The 21,764-nt window shown below is 44.2% G+C and overlaps 1 protein-coding gene across 1 annotated transcript in view; it reads left to right on the forward strand.

The window, feature by feature from the left end:
* LOC123361802 (ephrin type-A receptor 6-like) overlaps nt 1–21,764 on the forward strand; it is a 328,870-nt gene that overhangs the window by 238,782 nt on the left and 68,324 nt on the right. The window contains exon 3 of the mRNA XM_045001950.1: nt 2,902–3,565. Coding sequence (XP_044857885.1) covers nt 2,902–3,565 — 664 coding nt within the window. The remainder of the gene's footprint in view (nt 1–2,901; nt 3,566–21,764) is intronic.

Consider the following 21,764-nt stretch of genomic DNA (forward strand, 5'->3'; position numbering starts at 1 on the left):
ACTAGAGAACCAGAGAGCACAGCTGCTCTGTGTCAGAGCCCCAGAGATCCCGCAGAAATGATGAGCTGCATGCCATTCTAGGGGGTGCCCCTGCAACAACCCCACCCATTGCTTCCCTCCTCCCCCAATCCTCCTGGGCTACCGTGGCAGTGTCCCCCCATTTGTGTGAAGAAGTAATAAAGAATGCAGGAATAAGAAACCCTGACTTTTTAGTGAGATAAAATGAGGGGGAGGAAGCCTCCAGCTGCTATGATAGTCCAGGCAGGACATTAAAGGGTGGGGGGGGGCGGGAGAGGAGACCAGCCTTCTGCTGCTATGATAGTCCAGGCAGTACAGAATCTTTTCTTTAGACATGAAAGGGGGGGGGGCTGATGGAGCTCAGCCCCCAGTTGCTATGATGAGGACGGTTACCAGCCGTTCTGCACCATCTGCTGGGAATGACCAGGAGTCATTCCTATTTTTACCCAGGCTCCCCTGGCCGACCTCACCGAGGCCAGCCAGGAGCACTCACAGGATGATGACGAGGACGGATACCAGTCCTTTTGTACCGTACCGTCCCCCACCAGGGAGGGGAGAGGATGCTGCTGTTTAGCGCTGCAGCACCCCGTCTACCAGCAGCATGCAGTAGACATAGGGTGACATTGAAAAAAGGCGAGAAACAATTTCAGTGCTACTCCTCTCGTCGGAGAGGAGTACAGAAACCGGTTTAAAGAGCCTTTTATAGCGATATAAAGGGCCTCAGAGTGTGGACGGGTGCAGGGTTAAATCGGTTTAACGCTGCTAAATTCGGTTTAAATGCGTAGTGTAGACCAGGCCTTAGAGACGTCCAGGGAGGATGGAGGTGAGATGCAGTCCCCTGAGGATCCACATGGCCTTTCCCACCATGGGACTAGCAATACACTCTTAAAAGATGGAATAAAGCAATATTATTTTACTCTACATTTGAGTATTCACATTGTCCTTTAAGATGACATCAAATGGTTAGACTTCTATAAAACCAAGCTTAATACTTTAACTAATTTCTTCATCTCATATCCACAATGAAAGGAGGTACAGAGGTGATCTCTTGTCCTCATTACTGAGGACAGATGCCTCAAAATCAGGTTAGAACAGTTCCTTTGCTCATAAATGGTGAATGTGCTATAGGACTCATAGATTATATTCAGCACAGACAATCTAGATTTTCTCGGTCTAGAGTCCCCTAAGCAAAGTACACATTCCTCAGACCATTGAAACAAATAGGGATGATAGATGTTCTGCATCTCTAAAAACCAAAACATTTATTTAGGTGTTTAACTTAGATACCTAATTTAGAATATGTTGGTCTTGTCTGTTGTGGAGTGGGCAATATATTTTTAGTATCATGCGCTAACAATATGTGAATTCATGTTTGAATAATGTTGTTTTAATGAATTAAAGGTAATTATTCCCTTATTGCACCTGAAACTGCATATTGACTATAATTATGTAACACATTGTTACATAACATTTGTTATGTAACTAACATGGTAAAATGAAATTCAGTGTCAAGAGACAAAATACTGCATGGACTTTTCTACTTCTAATTGTTTTACCCATTTCATTTTGATGTTTTCAAAGAGTGTCTTATTAACTAATTCACATACAAACAACTTTTATTCAATATATGTTCAAAATAATACCATTGCAAACATAAGCTATAAACGTTTAATGTAAATGTTGATGGTTTATAGCACTAAAAGAAAGAAGGCTGGCATTTTCAGTGATATTTAGGAACAGCTGTTCAGCTCACTGCTATCTCAGTTTACATCTAGAATGGCGTATGAGAATGGCATATCTGAAAGGCCACTCAGAACTTAGTGCCTTAGATCTATATACTGCCTAGATCCATACTATGAGTATAGTTCTTCTTAAGGAACAGAAATACACATCCTGAGTTTCTATTGTTGCTAGTGAGTCTTTAGTGGTAAAATGATGATTGGCTCAACTTTACTGAGTATATATTTGACAACCAGTGCTGGTCCCTTTAAATTAGTAGATTTCATAATAAAGTAAGCATGTTACAAGTCTTTCACGTGTGGCATTAGAATAAACACTTTTGTAGCATGAATCCTACTGGAGACATTCACATTGGATTTTTCAATTGGAAAGGTCATACAAAAACATTATTCATCGTACAGAGAGTCCAGAATTGGAAAAACAGATCCCTCCCTGACTTTCCAAATTCAGAGAACATTGAAATTCAGATTCAGATCTAACCTTCACAAGATGGGCTTATCTCTAATTCTGTGTGCTCTTTGAGATACTAGTTTGACTACATGGCAAAGGCATGATTTCCTATTAAACTCTATAAATGCTACAGTTTGGCAAGAAGCCCATTCATGAATTTGCTAATAGCCACATTATTCAAAAGCTATTTTTACCCTTGCTAAGTTATTATACAGTATCTGTTCCATTTAAGAATCAGATGTATACAAAGTGATAATCTTTTAGCAATATGTACTGTTATACCACACCTGGAATGCTGTACACAAATTTAGAAGTTTCATGTTGTTGAAGGAGGGGCAACAAAAATTACCAGAGGGCGATCAGGGACTGGTTGATGAAGAGACAATAAAAGTAATACAGAACATATATGGTCTGATGTTGAGACATGCCAAGTAACTTCATCCCCCATTGAAGCCAAGATCATTAGAAATTTTGTTTTACTGATACAGTTTTTCTCAATTTCTGTTCTTTTTAACATGGAACTTCTAAGATGCAAAATATCTTTTCCATAGTAAACCTTCTTCTAATTAATATCTAAGCTCTAATTTTTAAGTAAAGGAAATGTTCTAACTCTATTAAGGTTTTTATATATATAATATATATATAAAATAGGTTATGATTCTTGGTTTTTCAACCAACTTATTTTCTTTTCAGTGGGATGCCATAACTGAAATGGATGAACACAATCGTCCCATTCACACCTACCAGGTATGTAATGTAATGGAACCAAACCAAAACAACTGGCTTCGTACAAATTGGATCTCCCGTGATGCAGCCCAGAAAATTTATGTGGAAATGAAGTTTACCCTGCGGGACTGCAACAGCATTCCATGGGTATTGGGAACTTGCAAAGAAACTTTTAACCTTCACTACATGGAGTCAGATGAGTCCCATGGAGTTAAATTCAAGCCAAACCAATACACTAAAATTGATACTGTTGCAGCTGATGAGAGTTTTACCCAGATGGACTTGGGTGACCGCATCCTTAAACTCAACACAGAAGTTCGTGAGGTTGGGCCAATAAACAGGAAAGGATTCTATCTTGCTTTCCAGGACATTGGAGCCTGCATTGCTCTGGTCTCTGTCCGCGTTTACTACAAAAAGTGCCCTTTCACGGTTCGTAACTTGGCTATGTTTCCTGATACTATTCCAAGGGTTGATTCTTCCTCTTTGGTGGAAGTACGCGGTTCCTGTGTGAAGAGCGCTGAGGAGCGGGATACTCCAAAACTGTATTGTGGAGCAGATGGGGATTGGCTTGTGCCTCTTGGGCGATGCATCTGCAGTGTAGGATATGAGGAAGTGGATGGTTCCTGCCATGGTAAGAAAATAGCACTTTATAAAAGTTACCGTATGCAATTATCTGCATAACAAATGAAGCATTTGTATGTTGAAAATATTGCACCACATATTTATAAGGAATGCCTCTATAAGCAAAATGTACTTTTTAAGTCATTGTATTGTTGGTTTGTAAGAAAACTTTTAGTTTCTAAGTGACAGCTTTATAATCATTCATTCAGAATGAACAGTTTTAAGTGCTGCATGGATATCAGTAAAGTAATTAGGTACGAAATATGTGGATGTTGATTTCAGTCAGAAAGAAAAGAAGATTTACTGCAGTGTGCACAGAAGTCAGTGTGAATGTGAAAGTTTAGAAATAAGGCTACTCAAATTCTGTTTCATTATAGTATTGAATTATACTGCATAGCAAGTATTGGTGTTTCAGTAAGTCTGAATTTTTAAGAAACAAATATCAGTTACCATTTCTTGCTTTGAAAAATACAGGATGGTTATCTCCTGCATCAAAACAAGTACTGCAGTAAGAAATCTTCTCTAATGTTTGCTGGCTGCTTCTTGTTGTCTCCTTGGAAACTATGTCTACCTCAATGCTACTCAGTAGTTTTGTGATTTAAAACTTTTACATGGAGATCATTTTGTGTGCTAGTATTATTTAGAATAGATATAATATGTAGGACAGATATAGTATTGCATTTTGTTAGGGCATGGAAGGGCATGAAGAAACCTGCTGATAAACCTTCATATTTTGAGTGCTATAAGATGCATTGCTGTACCAAAGAACAGACATCTTTGACAGGTACTGAGAGCAGTCTGTCAACACATGCACATGGCTGAAAAGAACTAGAACTCTATGACCAAATGTTCAAATTTTAGGAGGGATGTGCCCCAACCTCACAAAAATTCCTAATCTTACCCAAGAATGGGACTTTATCAGAGTTTTATCTGAATGTCTATTTGCCATGTACCAAATAATCAGGAGGTTGAGGTGACAGGTGGACTTTTCAACTGAGCACAAAGTCCAATCATCACCAAGTTCCAATGATACTGTACATTCTCTTTCTGAACAGTCTGACACAAATAGTGCTATATTCCATAAACACTTGACAGCTGCCGAAAACTTTATTTTGTTCATACTTCCTCTTCTTCTATGCTTTAATCCATGCATGTCTGGTGTAGCCAAGAAATGAAAATATTTTCCCTTTGAAGCCATCTTCAAGAAGTTGCCCTTTTCTGAACCTTTTCTAGTGCTAGAATATCTTTTTTGAGGTGAGGAGACCACATCTGTACACAGTATTCGAGATGTGGGCGTACCATGGATTTATATAAGGGCAATAATATATTCTCAGTCTTATTCTCTATCCCCTTTTTAATGATTCCTAACATCCTGTTTGCTTTTTTGACCACCTCTGCACACTGCGTGGACATCTTCAGAGAACTATCCACGATGACGCCAAGATCTTTTTCCTGACTCGTTGTAGCTAAATTAGCCCCCATCATGTTGTATGTATAGTTGGGGTTATTTTTGCCAATGTGCATTACTTTACATTTATCCACATTAAATTTCATTTGCCATTTTGTTGCCCAATCACTTAGTTTTGTGAGATCTTTTTGAAGTTCTTCACAATCTACTTTGGTCTTAACTATCTTGAGAAGTTTAGTATCATCTGCAAACTTGGCCACCTCACTGTTTACCCCTTTCTCCAGATCATTTATGAATAAATTGAATAGGATTGGTCCGAGGACTGACCCTTGGGGAACACCACTAGTTACCCCTCTCCATTCTGAGAATTTACCATTAATTCCTACCCTTTGTTCTCTGTCCTTTAACCATTTCTCAATCCATGAAAGGACCTTCCCTTTTATCCCATGACAGCTTAATTTACGTAAGAGCCTTTGGTGAGGGACCTTGTCAAAGGCTTTCTGGAAATCCAAGTACACTATGTCCACCGGATCCCCCTTGTCCACATGTTTGTTGACCCCTTCAAAGAATTCTAATAGATTAGTAAGACACGATTTCCCTTTACAGAAACCATGTTGACTATTGCTCAAGAGTTTATGTTTTTCTATGTGTCTGACAACATCAATAGAAATTTTTATACAGTTAAGATATTTATGATTTTTTTCACATAGGATTTCATTTTATCTCTGACTGACTCATAGGGTAAGAATTTTCCGCAACAAAAGCTATTAACACTTTGTGAATTCCATTGCATCATGTGATTCATAATATAGGACTATGTGTGAGCAATGCTACCTGCATCCTAAACCAAGAGAGAGTGACTGTACATCGACTCCGTTTTTTAATTCAGTAAGAGGATCAAGAGTACTGTTAAACATATCCTAGATGGAAGCATAATGAACTATAGGAGTGCCTAAAAGCTTATTTAATAGAGTATTTATTTTTTTATTTAATTGCCCAGTGAGTGACGGGTTAATGTTTAAACAGATTGTGTTCTAAGATAACTGCTTTAGGGTTTTTTCTCTTTTTGGCTTGCTGTGGAGATATAAATTATTTTCAAAGGTGGCTGACATTTCCATCCATCTGTACATCTTCAGTCTTACGCCATGTATTTTAAGGTTGGCGCTGGTTTTCCTAATTTTCAATTCCTTACTGTACATTTGTGTTTTTTGTTTTCACCAACTAGTAAATGGTGATGTAGAGGAATCACTGCTAGGGTATTTAAGATTCCTCACTTCATTAGACTGCCAATACAGACATACATCTCTGCTAAGTCTGATTGCAGGGTGTTTTTATTGTGTTTTGTTTTGGAATGTGGACACTTGGTCAAAATAAACTGAACTGGGATAACCAACTCATTTAATATAGTCCCCCCAAACAACCATCAAATCATAACTATCTGACTATCTGGGAGCACTCCTAGCCAGGGTGAGGTCTGAACCAGTAACTGAAAAGTTAAAGTCTTGCTGCCCATCAGCAGCCTTCTAAACCATCAAATCTATGCACAAATTAAATCTTAAAATGATTTGAAAATTATCTGGTTGGTACAAAAATTAATGCAGCATTTGAAATTTCTAATTTATTTATTAAAAAAAGGAAAGAAGAGTCTAAAATAAAATAAAAAAACACACACACCAAACCAGTTGTTTTTTGTGTGTGTTTAAGATCACCATGATCATTGCTTATTCCAAACAGAATTCCATTTGTGTCCCCAAGAAACTTCTCTAGAATTCTCTCATTGAAGTTTCATGCAACTGTATCTGAGATATCTGAACATTCACACTATTTGATGCCCTTATATCAGTACCCCTCAGTGGATATACTCTCTCATGACACTCTGTGTCTGTGTGTGAAGCAAGAGAAAAAGCTAGTTAATTGGTTACCTCCCTCAGATCAGAGCTATTTAGTGTCATTCTCTACCCCAAATTAATTGTCATACTCCTTAACGTTTATCCCATGCTGACATTTGTTCCGATATATTGTGCATGTGCTGAAGGGTTACTAGAGGGAAAAGGCTAACTATGAAAACTATATTAATACATTTTGCGTTCCCCATATATATTTTTCCTGTTTGAATTACAGGTCACCAAGGGGTGAGTAATCCACCCACTCACCTGCCAGTGATGAATAATAAGCCTTTCATGGTGAGGATGGATCAGTTTCCACTGAACTAAAAAAAATTCTTACTCTTAAAGATATGAAGATGACTATAAAATATCCACTGATGCAGCACTGTCTTTCTGAATCTGTGGAAACACTGCTTTCTGCTGCTCATAGTTTCACTAAGCAGCTACGAAGTGGATGAATAAATCTGTGGTGAATTTTACTGCTGCTCTTAAAAATTCAGTGGGCTGCAGGGAAACTGTCAAAAATCATGTCAATTTCATGGTGCTGTTGGGAAAGTTATTAGCAGCAGCTTAACCAGAAATACCTAGTATATTAAAATTAATGTTATGTAATTATATCTGGAGACTTACACTGATTTAGTCATCTCTTTGTACCCATGTCAATATTCATACTTCACTTCTTCTTGACTCTTTTTTTCCCGTTTACACAGGGTTGGAGTCCACGATTTTTCACCACTCCTTCCAGTCCATGGCACAGGTTCATAGGTTTTGGAGTTCCAGACCTTTTCTCTGCAAACTTCTCTTGATAGAATCTTTCCTTTGTATCCTTGGTCTTCCACATCCTTTGTTGCTGTCCTCTTTCCCCCATCCTTTCTTTGCTGGTCATTCTTTTTCCATTTTTATTGCATCTCCAGCTCACTTCTGCTTTCCAACCTATCTATCACCAAGAGTCCCAAGTTCATCTTCCTCCTAATTTCTTCCATGCACACTGTCTACCTTTCCTACCATTCTCCTCAGTATATTATTTTCTACTACCTGTATCTTCTTTTCTGCCATCTCCGTTAGACCCACCATTTCCAAACCATAAAGCAGCAGGGAACAAACACATGCAGCATACGCTTGTCCTTTCAGTTGGTTACTTAATTGCCAATGCCACAGTTCACCTGCCTCCTTTTTCACTGCTGCCTGTACACATTAGGTTCTTCTTTTCAATTCTCCAGATCTCTCTGCTATGGCACTAAGTGTACTTACCAAATAAACAAATTATTTCTTCTGATTCAGTGTCGGTATTTGCCATCCAACATTTTTTTTCAGTAGCACCATTTTAGAGTGAATGTGTCTGAGCAAGGGATTTGACAGCCTGGTTATATCCATATTTATTAAATTCACTTCTGAAAATGTGGGTGCTAATGCTAGAATATTTAGGAGAAATAGTGCTAGAATGGGTTGCCATTTTTACTGATTTAGGGACTTATTCTACTCTTACTGAAGTCAATGACAAAAAGTCCATTGACTGCAATTGGTACAGAATTGCTCCCACGCTCTCTATTTTTAAAAAAGATTTTAGTGACAGGCACTTTAAAAATGCAGTCTTCTCTGAATTAACTGTATACATCATCTGTCCCTCTTTGATTTATGAAACTGAGTTTAATTTCAAACTGTATTTTCAAGAACTCAGTAAAAAATAGTTATCGTCTCTTCTGTACATATGTTCTAGTGTGTTATGTTTCATTAAACATTTTGAATAACTATAGTACCGATGAATTGAAGAAGCTAATAGCAGAAATCAGAGCCAGTCACACCATACTGTGGGCAGGTGTTATGCAGGATTCTCTACACAGCTTTGTCAGTGCACGTTTCTTATGAGTTCCAATTTCCATGCCATCCTTTTTCTGTTGAGCAGAGAATGCAAATCATGCTGAAATTAACATGTGCCATATTGTGGATTCTAGTATGTAAACCACTACTAGGAATAAATGGTTAATTTTTACTTGTGATCCTTGAGAAGATGTGAATTTGCATTGTTGGAGGTGAAAGGTATGTTCACCTTCATTGACTATAAAAGGGAAGAGAACAGGGAATATGATAGACATCTGGAAAATAACAAATATTGCAGAAAAGGCCAATTTGATATTCCTATTCACTTTTGCTCAAAATGAAACAAGAAGCTGGCCTTCAAACATCTTACGTAACAAATAAAGAATGGGCAAAATGAATTTGTTCTTCTTTCAGTGATTGTTCATACCAATTCCAGTTAGGTGTGTACACGTGCCGCATGCACGGAAGTCTGAAACTTTTTCCCTAGCAGCTACCCGTCGGGCCGGCTGTTGAGCCCCCTGGAGTGGTGCCAACATGGTATTCTATATAAGACCCTGCCGCCTGACCTCCCCTTCAGTTCCTTCTTACCACCCGTGACGGTTGTTGGAACAGTGGTCTCTTGGTTTCTCAAGTGCTCCACTAATCCCTAATCTTAATTGTTACCGTTGTTAGTTAATTGTTAATAGTTAGTGTTTAGTGTTTCCTCTATAGTGCTAAGTGTAGTTTAGTAGTTGAGGGCAGTTTCGCACTCAACAACTGCCCTGCGGGGCTCTGGGGTATGCTGTCCCAGGGCTTCAAGCCTTGCACGTCTTGCAACAAGCCCATGCCTACAGGCAATCCCCATGACTCCAGTCTTAGGTGTCTGGGGGAGGGCCATCAGGCTGACAAGTGTAAAATCTGTAAGGCAATCACGCCCCGGACAAGAAAAGAGAGGGAAATTTGACTCAAGCAACTCCTCATGGAGTCTGCATTGAGGCCGTCTCAAGACGCGGGCCCAAGCACCTTGGTGTGCAGTGGTCCCCCAGCGGTACCGATTACGGCACCACAGAAGATCCCATGCCCACCTTGAGATCAACAATCTCTGGGGCCCCTCGTTAGGGCCGAAGAAGTTGTTCCGGACCCAACCGAGCAACAAGCCAGCCCAGCACAAGGGACCGTGCAAGCGGGAAAAGATTACATTGCCTTCCACCTTGGATACCTTCGAGGCCGCCAAAAGGCTCATTGAGATGACAGCTCCAGTACCCCCAGCCCAAGTTCTGGTACCATCCAAGGGCAAACCGGCGATGTTCGGGCTGTCAGCCCCCAGACCAGCATCTCCATGCTGCTCAGAGTCCCAGCATCATTCTGAGTCCCGGCACCGCCCCAGGTACCGGTTTGACTCACGGCACCGGTTAGACTCGCAGTGCTGGTCCCGCAGTCCTGACCCTCGGAGCCGTTCCCGCTCGAGGTTTCTGTCGACTGCTGGAACATAGTCCCGCTCGAGATCCAGGTCACGCTCAGCGACCTCGCAGCACCGTTTGGACTGACGCCATACAGAACACCAATCCCCGCATCGACTGTCGTCATGGCACCGGCCCACGGCCCGACGCCGATCCGCTTCGTGGCACCGCTCTCCATCGCGGCACCGCTCTCCAGCTCTGCACCCCTCCTCTTAGCGGCACCGCTCTTCCACATGGAACTGTTCCTTATCGCAGCACTGCTCTCCACCACGGCACTGCTCTCCCTTGCGGCACCGGTCATGATCGCGATCAGCCTCTCGATGCCAATCTTGGCATGACCCTCGGATGCCAAAGGTCTCAGTGCCACCTTTGCTCCACTCACGCACCACCCCTCCTTGGCCGTCGCAATGTCAATCCCCCTCCGGCAGGCCAGGGAGAGCTTCAGGGGTTTCGGACATTCCCCGGTTGGGCCTGGGAAGCCTCGGTCAAGACCCCTCAGTGCCCAACTGCCAGCCCCAGTGGCAATTTTGGACCCTCTGGGCATATCATCAGGCTCAGGGCGCCTCCCCGGTTGCCCGACCATTCTCACGCTCGGACACCCAACCTTCCGTGGTGACCCTCAGCCGCCCCCCTCTGGACCCAGACTACCCTGCTGTGTCAGCACCAGTGGTAGGGGCTACCCCAAGTGCCCAAGAAGAGCTGCCCTCAGCTGACCAAGACACTATCTCCGCCCCGGCTCTTCCGGTGGAGTAGTCTTCATCCTCCCCTGATGAGGCTGTGGCTGGCATCTCCACATCTGGCCCACCTCTGATGGACTTTAGGGTCCTACAAGAACTGCTTAGGTGCGTGGCCCTAAATATGAACCTCCAAGTTGAGGAGGTTGTGGAGGACGAGGATCCTATGGTGGACATTTTCGGCCTGGAAGGGCCTTCCAGGTTGGCCCTTCCCATGAATAAGACCATTCAATGTAATGCCAAGTCTCTCTGGCAAACGCCGGCCTCCATCGCTCCCACAGCCAAATGGGTGGAAACAAAATACTTTGTCCTCACCAGGGGCTACGAATATCTGTTTACCCACCCTACTCCATGCTCACTTGTGGTGGATGCGGTGAACGCCAGAGAAAGACCAGGCCAACAAGGGCCTGCTCCCAAATCAAAGGACACTAAAAGGCTGGACCTTTTCAGGAGAAAGGTTTATTCTACTGGGGGTTTCTCACTATGGATCGCTAACCAGTTAGCGATCCTCAGTAGATGCAATTTTAACTCTTGGTCTGCAGTCCTCAAATTCTAGGATCTTCTCCCAGCAGAGGCTCATACAGAACTGGGGGCCGTTGCTCATGAGGGTAAATTGGTTGCTCGGACCTCCCTTCAGGATTCCCTCGATGCTGCGGATGTGGCTGCGTGCATTCTGGCATCAGGCATCGCCGTGCGGCGGAACACCTGGCTCCAGTCTTCGGGATTCCTGCCTGAGGTTTAGCACACCATCCAAGATCTCCCCTTTGATGGTCAGGGCCTGTTTGCGGAGCAAACCCATTCCCACCTACATACCTTAAAGGACACAAGAAACACTATTAAATCTTTGGGTATGTATACCCCAGCTAATCAAAGAAAGCCGTTCAAATCCTAGACCACTCAGCAACGCCCCTTCCCAACTAGACCCAGGCAGGACTTTTCTTGTTGGAGAAGCAGATATTCTCGTCCCCCATCCGGACAGGGTCAAGGGAGGTCCAAGCTGCCTCCGGGCCTTAAGCACCCATTTTGAAGGTGCGCCCGAGGATGGACTACCAGTTTTCACCCCGTTATCCCTTTCTGAACCATGTATCCCGTTTCTACCATGCCTGGTCCCATATTACATTGGACCGCTGGGTCCTCCACATGGTGCAGACGGGATATTCTGTCTATTTCTGTTCCATCCCACCCTCCTTCCCTGTCTCTCTTCAGGGACCCTTCTCATGAGCAGCTCCTCATCCAGGAGGTACATTCCCTCCTTGCCCTAGGGGCAGTGGAGAAAGTCCCTCAGGAGCTCAGGGGCAAGGGTTTCTACTCCCACTATTTCCTTATCCCCAAGGCAAAGGGAGGCCTAAGACCCATTCTGGACCTCAGGGAGCTCAACAAGTTCATCGTCAACCTGAAATTCCGTATGGTCTCCTTAGCCGCTATCATTCCCTCACTGGATCTGGGAGACTGGTATGCCGCCCTCGATATGAAAGACTCTACTTTCACATTTCAATTACTCTGTCTCACAGGCATCCTCCATTTCATGGTGAGCAAGAGGCACTATCAGTTCACAGCCCTCCCATTCGGCTTGTGCACAGCCTCTTGCATCTTCACCAAATGCATGGCGGTCATGGCAGCTTTCCTTCACCGACAGCACATGCACGTTTTTCTGTACCTCAACGACTGGTTTATATGGGGCTGGTCCCACCACCATGTCCAGTCTCAAGTACAACTGGCCATGGACACATTCACTCGCTTGGGCATCATGCTGAACGTCAGCAAATCTGTCCTCTCCCCTACTCAAACAATAGAGTTTATAGGTGCAGTCCTGGATGCAAACCAAGCGAGGGCTTTCCTTCTGGAGGCACAGCGCCTGACTATAGCAAGCATAATTACCAGCCTCTGCAAGTTTCCCACCACCACAGCAAGGCAGTGCCTCAGGTTGCTGGGTCACATGGCATCCTGTACCTACATGGTGCAACATGCCAGGCTAAGGCTCAGGCCCCTGTAGACGTGGTTGGCATCAGCCTATCGACCGGGCCGTGACAGCCTAGAAATGGTCCTCAGGGTCCCAAAGCGCATACTCAACTCCCTGCACTGGTGGCTGAATCCTCGGATGGTGGGTGTCGGGGTCCCGTTCCATCCCCCTCAACCCACCTTAACTCTGGTTACAGACGTGTCTGCCCTGGGATGGGGGGCCCACGTTGGGAGCCTGACAACGCAGGGCTTATGGCACGAAAGTGAGCTGTCGTTGCACATCAATATCAAAGAGCTCAGGGCAATTCACCTTGTGTGCCAAGCCTTCCTTCCCCACTTGCAGGCCCATTGCGTAGCAGTCCTAACGGCCAACACCATGGCCATGTTCTACCTGAACAAGCAAGGCGGAGCCTGTTCATCACCACTCTGCCAAGAAGCCCTCCTTCTGTGGGACTTCTGCTTAGCCCACTCCATCACCCTTCAAGCCTCATACCTACCAGGTATCCGGAACGTACTGGTGGACAGCTTGAGCAGGCGTTTTCTCATACATGAGTGGTCAATACAGCTGGATATCATTCACTCCATCTTCCGCATCTCGGGGTTTCCCCGAGTTGATTTGTTCGCTTCGCGGACCAAAAGGAAGTGCCCAACCTTCTGTTCCTTCTGGGGTCACAGCCCAGGCTCGATAGCAGATGCCTTCCAAATCATGTGGTCAGGCCAGTTGCTTTATGCCTTCCCACCATTCCCGCTGGTCCACAAGGTGCTCCTCAAGGTCCGCTGGGACAAGGCAGATGTCATACTGGTAGCCCCTGCCTGGCCGTGCCAGTGTTGGTACCCGATCCTGCTGGACCTGTCAATCCAGGCTCCACTACGTGAACACCAGTGCTGACCTCATCTCTCAGAACCACGGTCGCCTCCTGCACCCGGACCTTCCGTCACTCCACCTCACAGCCTGGAGGATCCGTGGCTGAACCAGGCTGAATGCGCCTGTTCAGACTCAGTATGGTGGATGCTCCTCGAAAGTTGCAAGCCATCCACTAGGCTCACCTACAAGGCTAAGTGGAAGAGGTTTTCCTGCTGGTGCGCTCAGCGGCAGGTGACACCGCTCTAGGCTTCGGTCTCGTGCATCTTGGACTACCTGATGTTCTTAAAGGATCAGCACCTAGCCTTTGGATCCCTTAAGGTTCACCTTGCGGCCATCTCTGGGTTTCACCCAGGCACGGCCGGGCGCTCGGTGTTCACACACCCAGTCGTGCGGCGTTTCCTCAAAGGTCTGGAGAAAGTCCATCCTTCAACGAAGCCACCTGTGCCAGCATGGGACCTTAACTTGGCCCTCTCCTGCCTTATGGGCCCTCCTTTCGAGCCGCTGGCCTCTTGCTCACTTCTCTCTCTCTCTCTTGGAAGATCGCCTTCCTAGTGGCCATCACTCCCGCACATCAGGTGTCTGAACTACGGGCTCTCATGTGTGAACCGCCTTATACTGTTTTTCATAAAGATAAAGTTCAACTAAGACCCCACCCACCCTTTCTGCCAAAAGTGGTGTTCCGCTTCCATGTGAGCCAGGATATCTTCCTGACGGTTTTCTACCCAAAACTGCATGCTGATCTTAGGGAACAGTGTCTCCATTCTCTGGACGTTAGAAGGGCACTCGCCTTCTATATAGACTGAACAAAGCCCTTCTGTAAAACAACCCAGTTATTTGTCGCCATTGCGGAGCGGATGAAAGGCGCTCCGGTTTCCTCTCAGCGGATATCTTCATGGATCACGGGGTGTATTCGTGCCTGCTACAGCTTAGCAAACTCCCCTCCGCCTGCTGTCATGTCTCACTCCACGAGAGCTCAGGCATCGTCAGCTGCCTTTCTGGCACACATTCCTCTCCAGGAAATCTGTAGGGCTGCCACGTGGGCCTCGGTTCATACCTTCACGTCCCATTATGCCATCGTTCAGCACTCTCGGGATGATGCGGCCTTTGGCAGAGCGATTCTTCAATCTGTGGTTCCTTGACTCTGACCCCACCTCTGAGGTAAGGCTTGGGAGTCACCTAACTGGAATTGATATGAGCAATCACTCGAAGGAAAAAAAAACGGTTACTTACCTTTCTGTAACTGTTGTTCTTCAAGATGTGTTGCTCATATCCATTCCATGCCCCCCCTTCCCCTCTGTCGGAGTAGCCGGCAAGAAGGAACTAAAGGGGGGTCGGGCCGGCAGGGTCTTATATAAAGCACCATATCGGCGCCACTCCAGGGGGCTCCCCAGCTGGCCTGATGGGTAGGTGCTAGGGAAAAAGTTTCCTACTTCCATGCACGCGGCGCCTGCACACACCTAACTGGAATAGATATGAGCAACACATCTCGAAGAACAACAGTTACAGAAAGGTAAGTAACCTTTTTTTTTTACACAGTGTACAAGTAATTTATGGAACTCACTCTTGCAGAATATTATTTGGCCAGGTAGTTTTATTTAATAAGAGTGAAGAGTAGACATTTAAATAGGAAGAGAACATCCATTTTACTTGGTTAGGATAGCAACAAAAAGGCTGTTAGTTGCTGGTTTGTGTTAGGAAGGAATTCCCAGTACTTTTGGTACTGCAGTGTATAATGGGTACTTGTTCCCCCTTGTCTGAAGCATTTTATATACACCATGGTCAGAAACAGAATACTGGATGAGATGATCCATAATCTGTATCATTATTCCCTATTGAAGTCACACAGAATAATTTTGATTGACTATCCTAGATAAGTCTTCGATAAGACTAACATACCACTAATTGGCTTATTATTAGCTAAAGGCTGGTTCCTTAATGGTTCAGTGAAAATCAGCTGAATGTATTCATTATTTATGGAGTGCATTTAAATTAGGTGGTACAAAATATTAGTAGTTATATCTACCTCAGCATGTGTGCCATTTCATGGTCTCAGCCAATCAAAATGCATGCAGCAATTTATTTTATCTATACAGTGCATGTCCTTGAAGAATATTCTCAGAAAAATAAAGTAAATAATGCTGTTTGGCTTTCTGGAGGAATTTGTTCACATGTAGGATGAGCACTGATAGATTATCAGGTTAACTCAGTTAAGGCATTCCAATGATATTAACTAGTAGATTGAAGCTGAAATATTTTGAATTAGAGTTGATTAAACAGTATTTGACACAGAGAGTAGTGCATGAGCACCACTGAAATTTGCCAGTAATAAGTAAAACGGGTATCTTTTTCTGTTGTTCAATTAGCTCTAGTTTGAACTAACATCACAGTTATAGGATTTTCACCTAAATATCCTGCCATCAGCATTACTTCTTGTAATTGATTTAAAAATTATTTTAACTCTGAAGAAATTAATTAAAAACAACAACAAAAAAGCTCATCTCTTTGCTTCTGGGAGTTATCTCACAAAATGTGTGAGTTATGATATGGCAACTTCCAACTTGCTCAGTGCTAAGGTATTAAAACAAAAACAAAAAAATCCATGAGGTAATCATGCTTTAGTTATATGTCTGCTAACATAAGAAAAGAAAAAATATGCTGACAACAGAACAGAAAGCTTGTTTTTGGATGCAGAAGCATAATGTTTCCTTAGAGTTTTTACCAGTATTTATTTAACTCTCTTATGTAAGCAAGTTAATCTCACTGTCTCATGTACAGTATAGGAAAATATCTAGAGGAAGAATATAGAAAGACTTGGCAAATAATCAAATAGAAACTTAATTTAGCAAAATTCAAAGTTATATATTTAAGGGGAAATCTTACTCCCTTCCCCCACAGTGGCCAAGTAGGATCCATCTTCCAGTAGAACCAGAACAGCACCATTGCATAGGATGGGAAGTCAAGATGCTGGGAGCCTAAGTAGGGGGTGCATTCCCGAGAGAAGCCAGGGGATAATTATGCAGTTCAGCAAGTGCTGTTTTGTGCAACCACAGAAGGTGGCATATAACTTTGCATTTTGGCAGAAGGACCTATGGATAGGTGACTACAAGTACTCCTCATTCTTTTTGCTGATACAGACTAACACGGCTACCACTCTGAAACCATGGATCCACTAGTTATTCCTCTTCCATCATGGTGTGGGAGAACACAACTGGTAGCGTTATTGCAGTTATGAGGCTAATTAGTTGCTGGGAGCATCTCTGCTGCCATTCTACAACCTGGGGAAATTTCACTCCCCCATACCCTAGAGAATTCCCAGCACACTGCCTGTCGCTCAACTGGCTCTTCAGCTGTGTTCTGGAGTCTGGATTTCTCCTTTAAGGAATAGAAGCACTAAATAACAACACAATATAGGGAGATAGGGTAAGTGCCCATACAGCTTTACAGGTGCTAATGGAAGACAAATTCTAGATGAAACCTAAGTGCAAGTCTCTGCTGTGTAGAGGTATTGCATGGAAGATCAGTGTCATGTGGTGGGGAAGCCAGGACGAAGAGCACAGGGAGTCGTGTGTGTAGAGAAGAAAGGATTTTAGTAATGCCCTAAGTGATGCCTAAGGATCAGAACACATGCTCAGATGCAGTGAGACCCAGAGCACTAACTCAACCCTTTTCTCTATTGTCTCCCCATGTGCCTCTCTAGGCTCCTTATTCCTTTCCGTACCACAAAACAGAGAAGTAAAAGTTTGTGTACATGGTCAATAACATATTAGTTTGGTGAGGCCTAATCTGGAATATGATGTACAATTCTATGAGCTGTAGTAAGAGTTTGTACTTATTTTTATTATACAGTTGCCCCTGGCTGAGGGATGGGTCCAATTTTGAGATGTTGTGGCCTGTCAGTTTCTGCTGCTGAAGAAAAATCAATGTAACATTGACGACGTTTGCATACATGTGCTTATCTACACCCTGAACCAGTTAGTCTTAAATTGAAACAGCTTAAGTCGTGCAGAGGCAACTCTGCAACAACCAGCCCAGTCACCTGGCTGCTTTTGGGAACAGCTGCCCTTGGCACTGTCCTCCCCACTACCACAGACCCTTCCCCTCTTCAGTGAGCTGTTTCCCTCCAGTAAGGAGCCTCTGCTAGCCTCTTATTTATCAGGAAATTCATTCACTGTTATCTTGCCAAATTGTATGTTGCGACTGTGTGAAAATCTCATTGTTCTTTACAAACTTTAACCAAGCCCCACAACTTTTCTGGTCAATCAGCAATTATTATTATAGAAGGGTAAACTGAGGCACAGAGCAGTGTATAGATGACAGATCTGGGAAAAGAACCTACAATGATAGCTCCCAGACTCCCTTGCTGTGACCACTATAATGGGCTTCCTCTAATTTTATCATCAATGAGAGGTTGACCAAGAAAAGTATTGCAAAGAAATAGAAATAAAAAGATCAATTTTAGATTAGATAGGGAAAAAGTAAAAGTTATTAGAGAGAGGATCAATGGCAAAATTGGAAAAACTATATGTAATGTATTTGATTGAGGTTGAGGAAGGAGAAATAAGACTAACTCCCCCCCGCCCAATTATGTGTTGAAATTACAATACATGGAACATCCTGTAATTTGCCTCCTTTCCATAAGTTTTTTCTTTGGAAGTGGGCAGTCCAGTACCTGAATTACTTACAATCATCTCACCCTTTTCCTCCCAGAAAAAAAGCCACAGAAGGGAGCCTTTGGGAGAGGAAAACTTTGAAATGTTGTGAAATTCTCATGAAGCTTTTATTAAAATAATTCCTGCACCCTCCTCTCCTACCACCAACCTTCTATACTGGAATAAACTGCACTTCCTCCCCAACTCCTCATGGATCTGTGAAGATCCACAGGAGGCAGAGGCCTTCTGTTCAGAGGCCATAAGAATGGCCACACTGGGTCAGACCAATGGTCCATCTAGCCCAGTGTCCTGTCTTCTGACAGTGGCCATTAGTAGATGCTTCAGAGGGAATGAAAAGAATGGGAAAATTATTGCATGATCCATCTCCTGTCATCCAGTCCCAGAATCTGGCAGTCAGAGGCTTAGGGACACCAAGAGAATAGTGTTGCATTCCTGACCATCTTTGCTAATAGCCATTGATGGACCTGTTCTCCATGAACGTACTTAATTCTTTTTTGAACAGTTATACCTTTGCCCTTCATAACATCTCTTGGCAATGAATTCCACAGGTTGACTGTGCGTTGTCTGAAGAAGTTTTTCCTTTTGTTGGCTTTAAACCTACTGCCTATTAATTTAATTGGATGATCCCTGGTTCTTATGTTAAGTTTACTTTCTCTAGTCTACATCATTCATGATTTTATAGACCTCTATCATATCCCCCCTTTCTCGTCTCTGTTCTAAACTGTACAGTCCCGTCTTTTTAATCTCTCCTCATATGGAAGTTGTTCCAGACCGCTAATAACTTTTGTTGCCCTTCTCTGTATTTTTTCCATTTTTGATATATCTTTTTTGAGGTTGGGTATTGAATTTCATCTGCCATTTTGTTGCCCAGTAACCGAGTTTAGTGAGATCCCTTTGTAACTTTTCACAGTCAGTTTTGGACTTAACGATCTTGATTAATTTTGTATCAGCCATAAACTGTGCCACCTCACTGTTTACCCCTTTTCCCAGATCATTTATGAATATGTTCAACAGCACAGTTCCAGTACAGATCCTTGGGGGGCTCTGCTATGTGCCTGTCTCAGTTCTGAAAACTGACCATTTGCTTCCTGTCTTTTAACCAGTTACTGATCGATGAGAGAACCGTCCCCGATTTAAAGGCCCTGGGGCTCCAGCTGTGGTAGCGGCTGGGAATCCTGGGCCCTTTAAATCACCCTCAGAGCTACCAGCTGCAGAGGCTACCACAGCGGAGCCCCAGGCCCTTTAAATCATCGACGGAGCCCCGGGGGCTCCCGGCTGCCGCCACTACCCCAGAGACTCCGGCAGTGGGGCTCGGCTGGCGATTTAAAACGCCTGAGGCGCCCCGCTGCAGCTGGAGCCCCGGGCCCTTTAAATCACTGCCGGAGCCCTGCCGCTACTACCCCAGGGCTCTGGTGGCAGGGTTCGGGCAGCGATTTAAAGGGCCCAGGGCTCCCCGCAGCAGCCAGAGCCCTGAGCCCTTTAAGTTGTTGCCGGAGCCCCCGGCATAATGGTGGTGGGCCGGGGCTCCAGCAGTGATTTAGAGGGCCAGGGGCTCCCAGCCGCCGCTACCGCAGTGGAGCCCCGGGCCCTTTAAATCATCAATGGAGCCCTAGGAGCTCCTGGCTGCCGCCGCTACCCCAGGGCTCTGGCGGAGATTTAAAGGGCCCGGGTCTCCGCTGTGGTAGCGGTGGCTGGGAGCCCTGGGCCCTTTAAATCACAGCCAGAGCCCTGCTGCCGCTACCGCTGGGCTCTGGCAGTGGGGCTCAGGTGGCGATTTAAAGGGCCCAGTGCTCTGGCTGCTGCAGGGAGCCCCGGGGCCTTTAAATCACAGGCCTTGGGAAGCCGCGCCGGATCGTACCAGCTTACTTTCAACTCTGAGTAAAGCACAAGTCTATAAAACATAAGAACTTTGTGGTTTTTTGTTTTTCATTACTAATTTGGGATTTATGTCCTTCAGCCATGAATTCAGAGCCCAGGCTTCTCTTCCCTCCTCCATTCCATTCTCAGAACCCGGAGCTTCTTTACCCTCTTCTTCCTGGAACAGCAACTTTTAGGGTCCTTCTCTTAAGCACCTATGTAACCCTGAGTTGTTAACATTCACTTAGCAGAAACAGAGTAGTTTCTGCAATACCAGTCTCTCTCCGCTCAATCAAGACATCTTAGTAAGTATGAGTATGCAGGAGCGGTGCCAGGGTTTCTGGTGCCCTAGGCAGAATTCGGGGGGCGGCATTTTGTGCACTCCCCATGGGGCGCGTGGGAGTTTCCGGTTCCGCTCCCATCACGCTGCCGAAGGACCCTCCGCCAAAATGCCACAGGCGACAGCGACAGTCATTGAGCTGCTCAATTGCCTGCCGCTGTTTTCCGCGGCACGTCGGCAGAAGGTCCTTCTTCGGTGGCACGACGGGAGCGGAACCAGAAGCTCCCATGCGCCCCGTGGGGAGTGCACAAAATGCCGCTCCCCGAATCCTGGCGCCCTAGGCGACCGCCTAGGGTCACCTAATGGAAGCGCTGGCCCTGTGAGTGTGGCATAATATAGCTCTAGACCGGTGTATTTTTTCAGGGTAATCTCTATGGGGCCTAGATGAGTGGAAAATACTGCAGCCCGCCCAGTCCCTCCCACTATATAGCTCATGACCCTGCCATGATGTCGTAGGAAGGAGAAGGAAAAAGTGCCACAGAAGTGAATGACCATTCCTCCATTCTTTGCGAGTCAGAGAAGATACTCAGGCATGGAGGGCTGCCTCTGCACAGGGATCTTACCTTGGGACAACCTGGGTTTAGTATTGTTTTCATTTAGTAATTGTGACTGTGTTTAATTTCCAGAAATTAAATCATTTTAAAAAAGATTCCATACAATTATTTAATAGTTACTAGAAATTACTGTGAATTGCTAAATATTAGTGTGAATCACTTGCAAAGTAGACACATTCTTTTGCTGTTCCAAAGAAATTAAACATCTTTTTTAATGTAATTTATTTATTTGGCTGACATCACAAGCTTCACGTTTCACTGTTTTTCAGCACACATTTTCAAGAAAAGCTCTGTTTTCAATGTAAAATACACATTACTAATAAACTGTCTGTCATGTAGAGTAGCATGGTATCTATGAAGCACAGAGAAATTTAACTCTGAACCTAAATATTGAGGAAATGTCACTGCAATTCAGTGCTTCCAATTAATTCCATCTTTTGATTGGCACCTCTTCCAAAAGACTACATTTTAATACATTCTAGCAACATAATGGAGAAATAGCATAGGAACTATGTGTTCTGTGGATAATAGTCTATGTAGAAAAGCAATTATTATTGACTTTGACAAAGCTTTTGAATATGGTTAACTACAGATAACTCTTGGCAAGCTGCACAAAATTGTATTTGACCTTTTTAAATTCAAGTACTGTATAGATTATTTTCTCTAAATAAAAGCACAT

This window comes from Mauremys mutica, chromosome 1 (assembly GCF_020497125.1).
Source record: "Mauremys mutica isolate MM-2020 ecotype Southern chromosome 1, ASM2049712v1, whole genome shotgun sequence".
Lineage (NCBI taxonomy): Eukaryota > Metazoa > Chordata > Testudines > Geoemydidae > Mauremys > Mauremys mutica.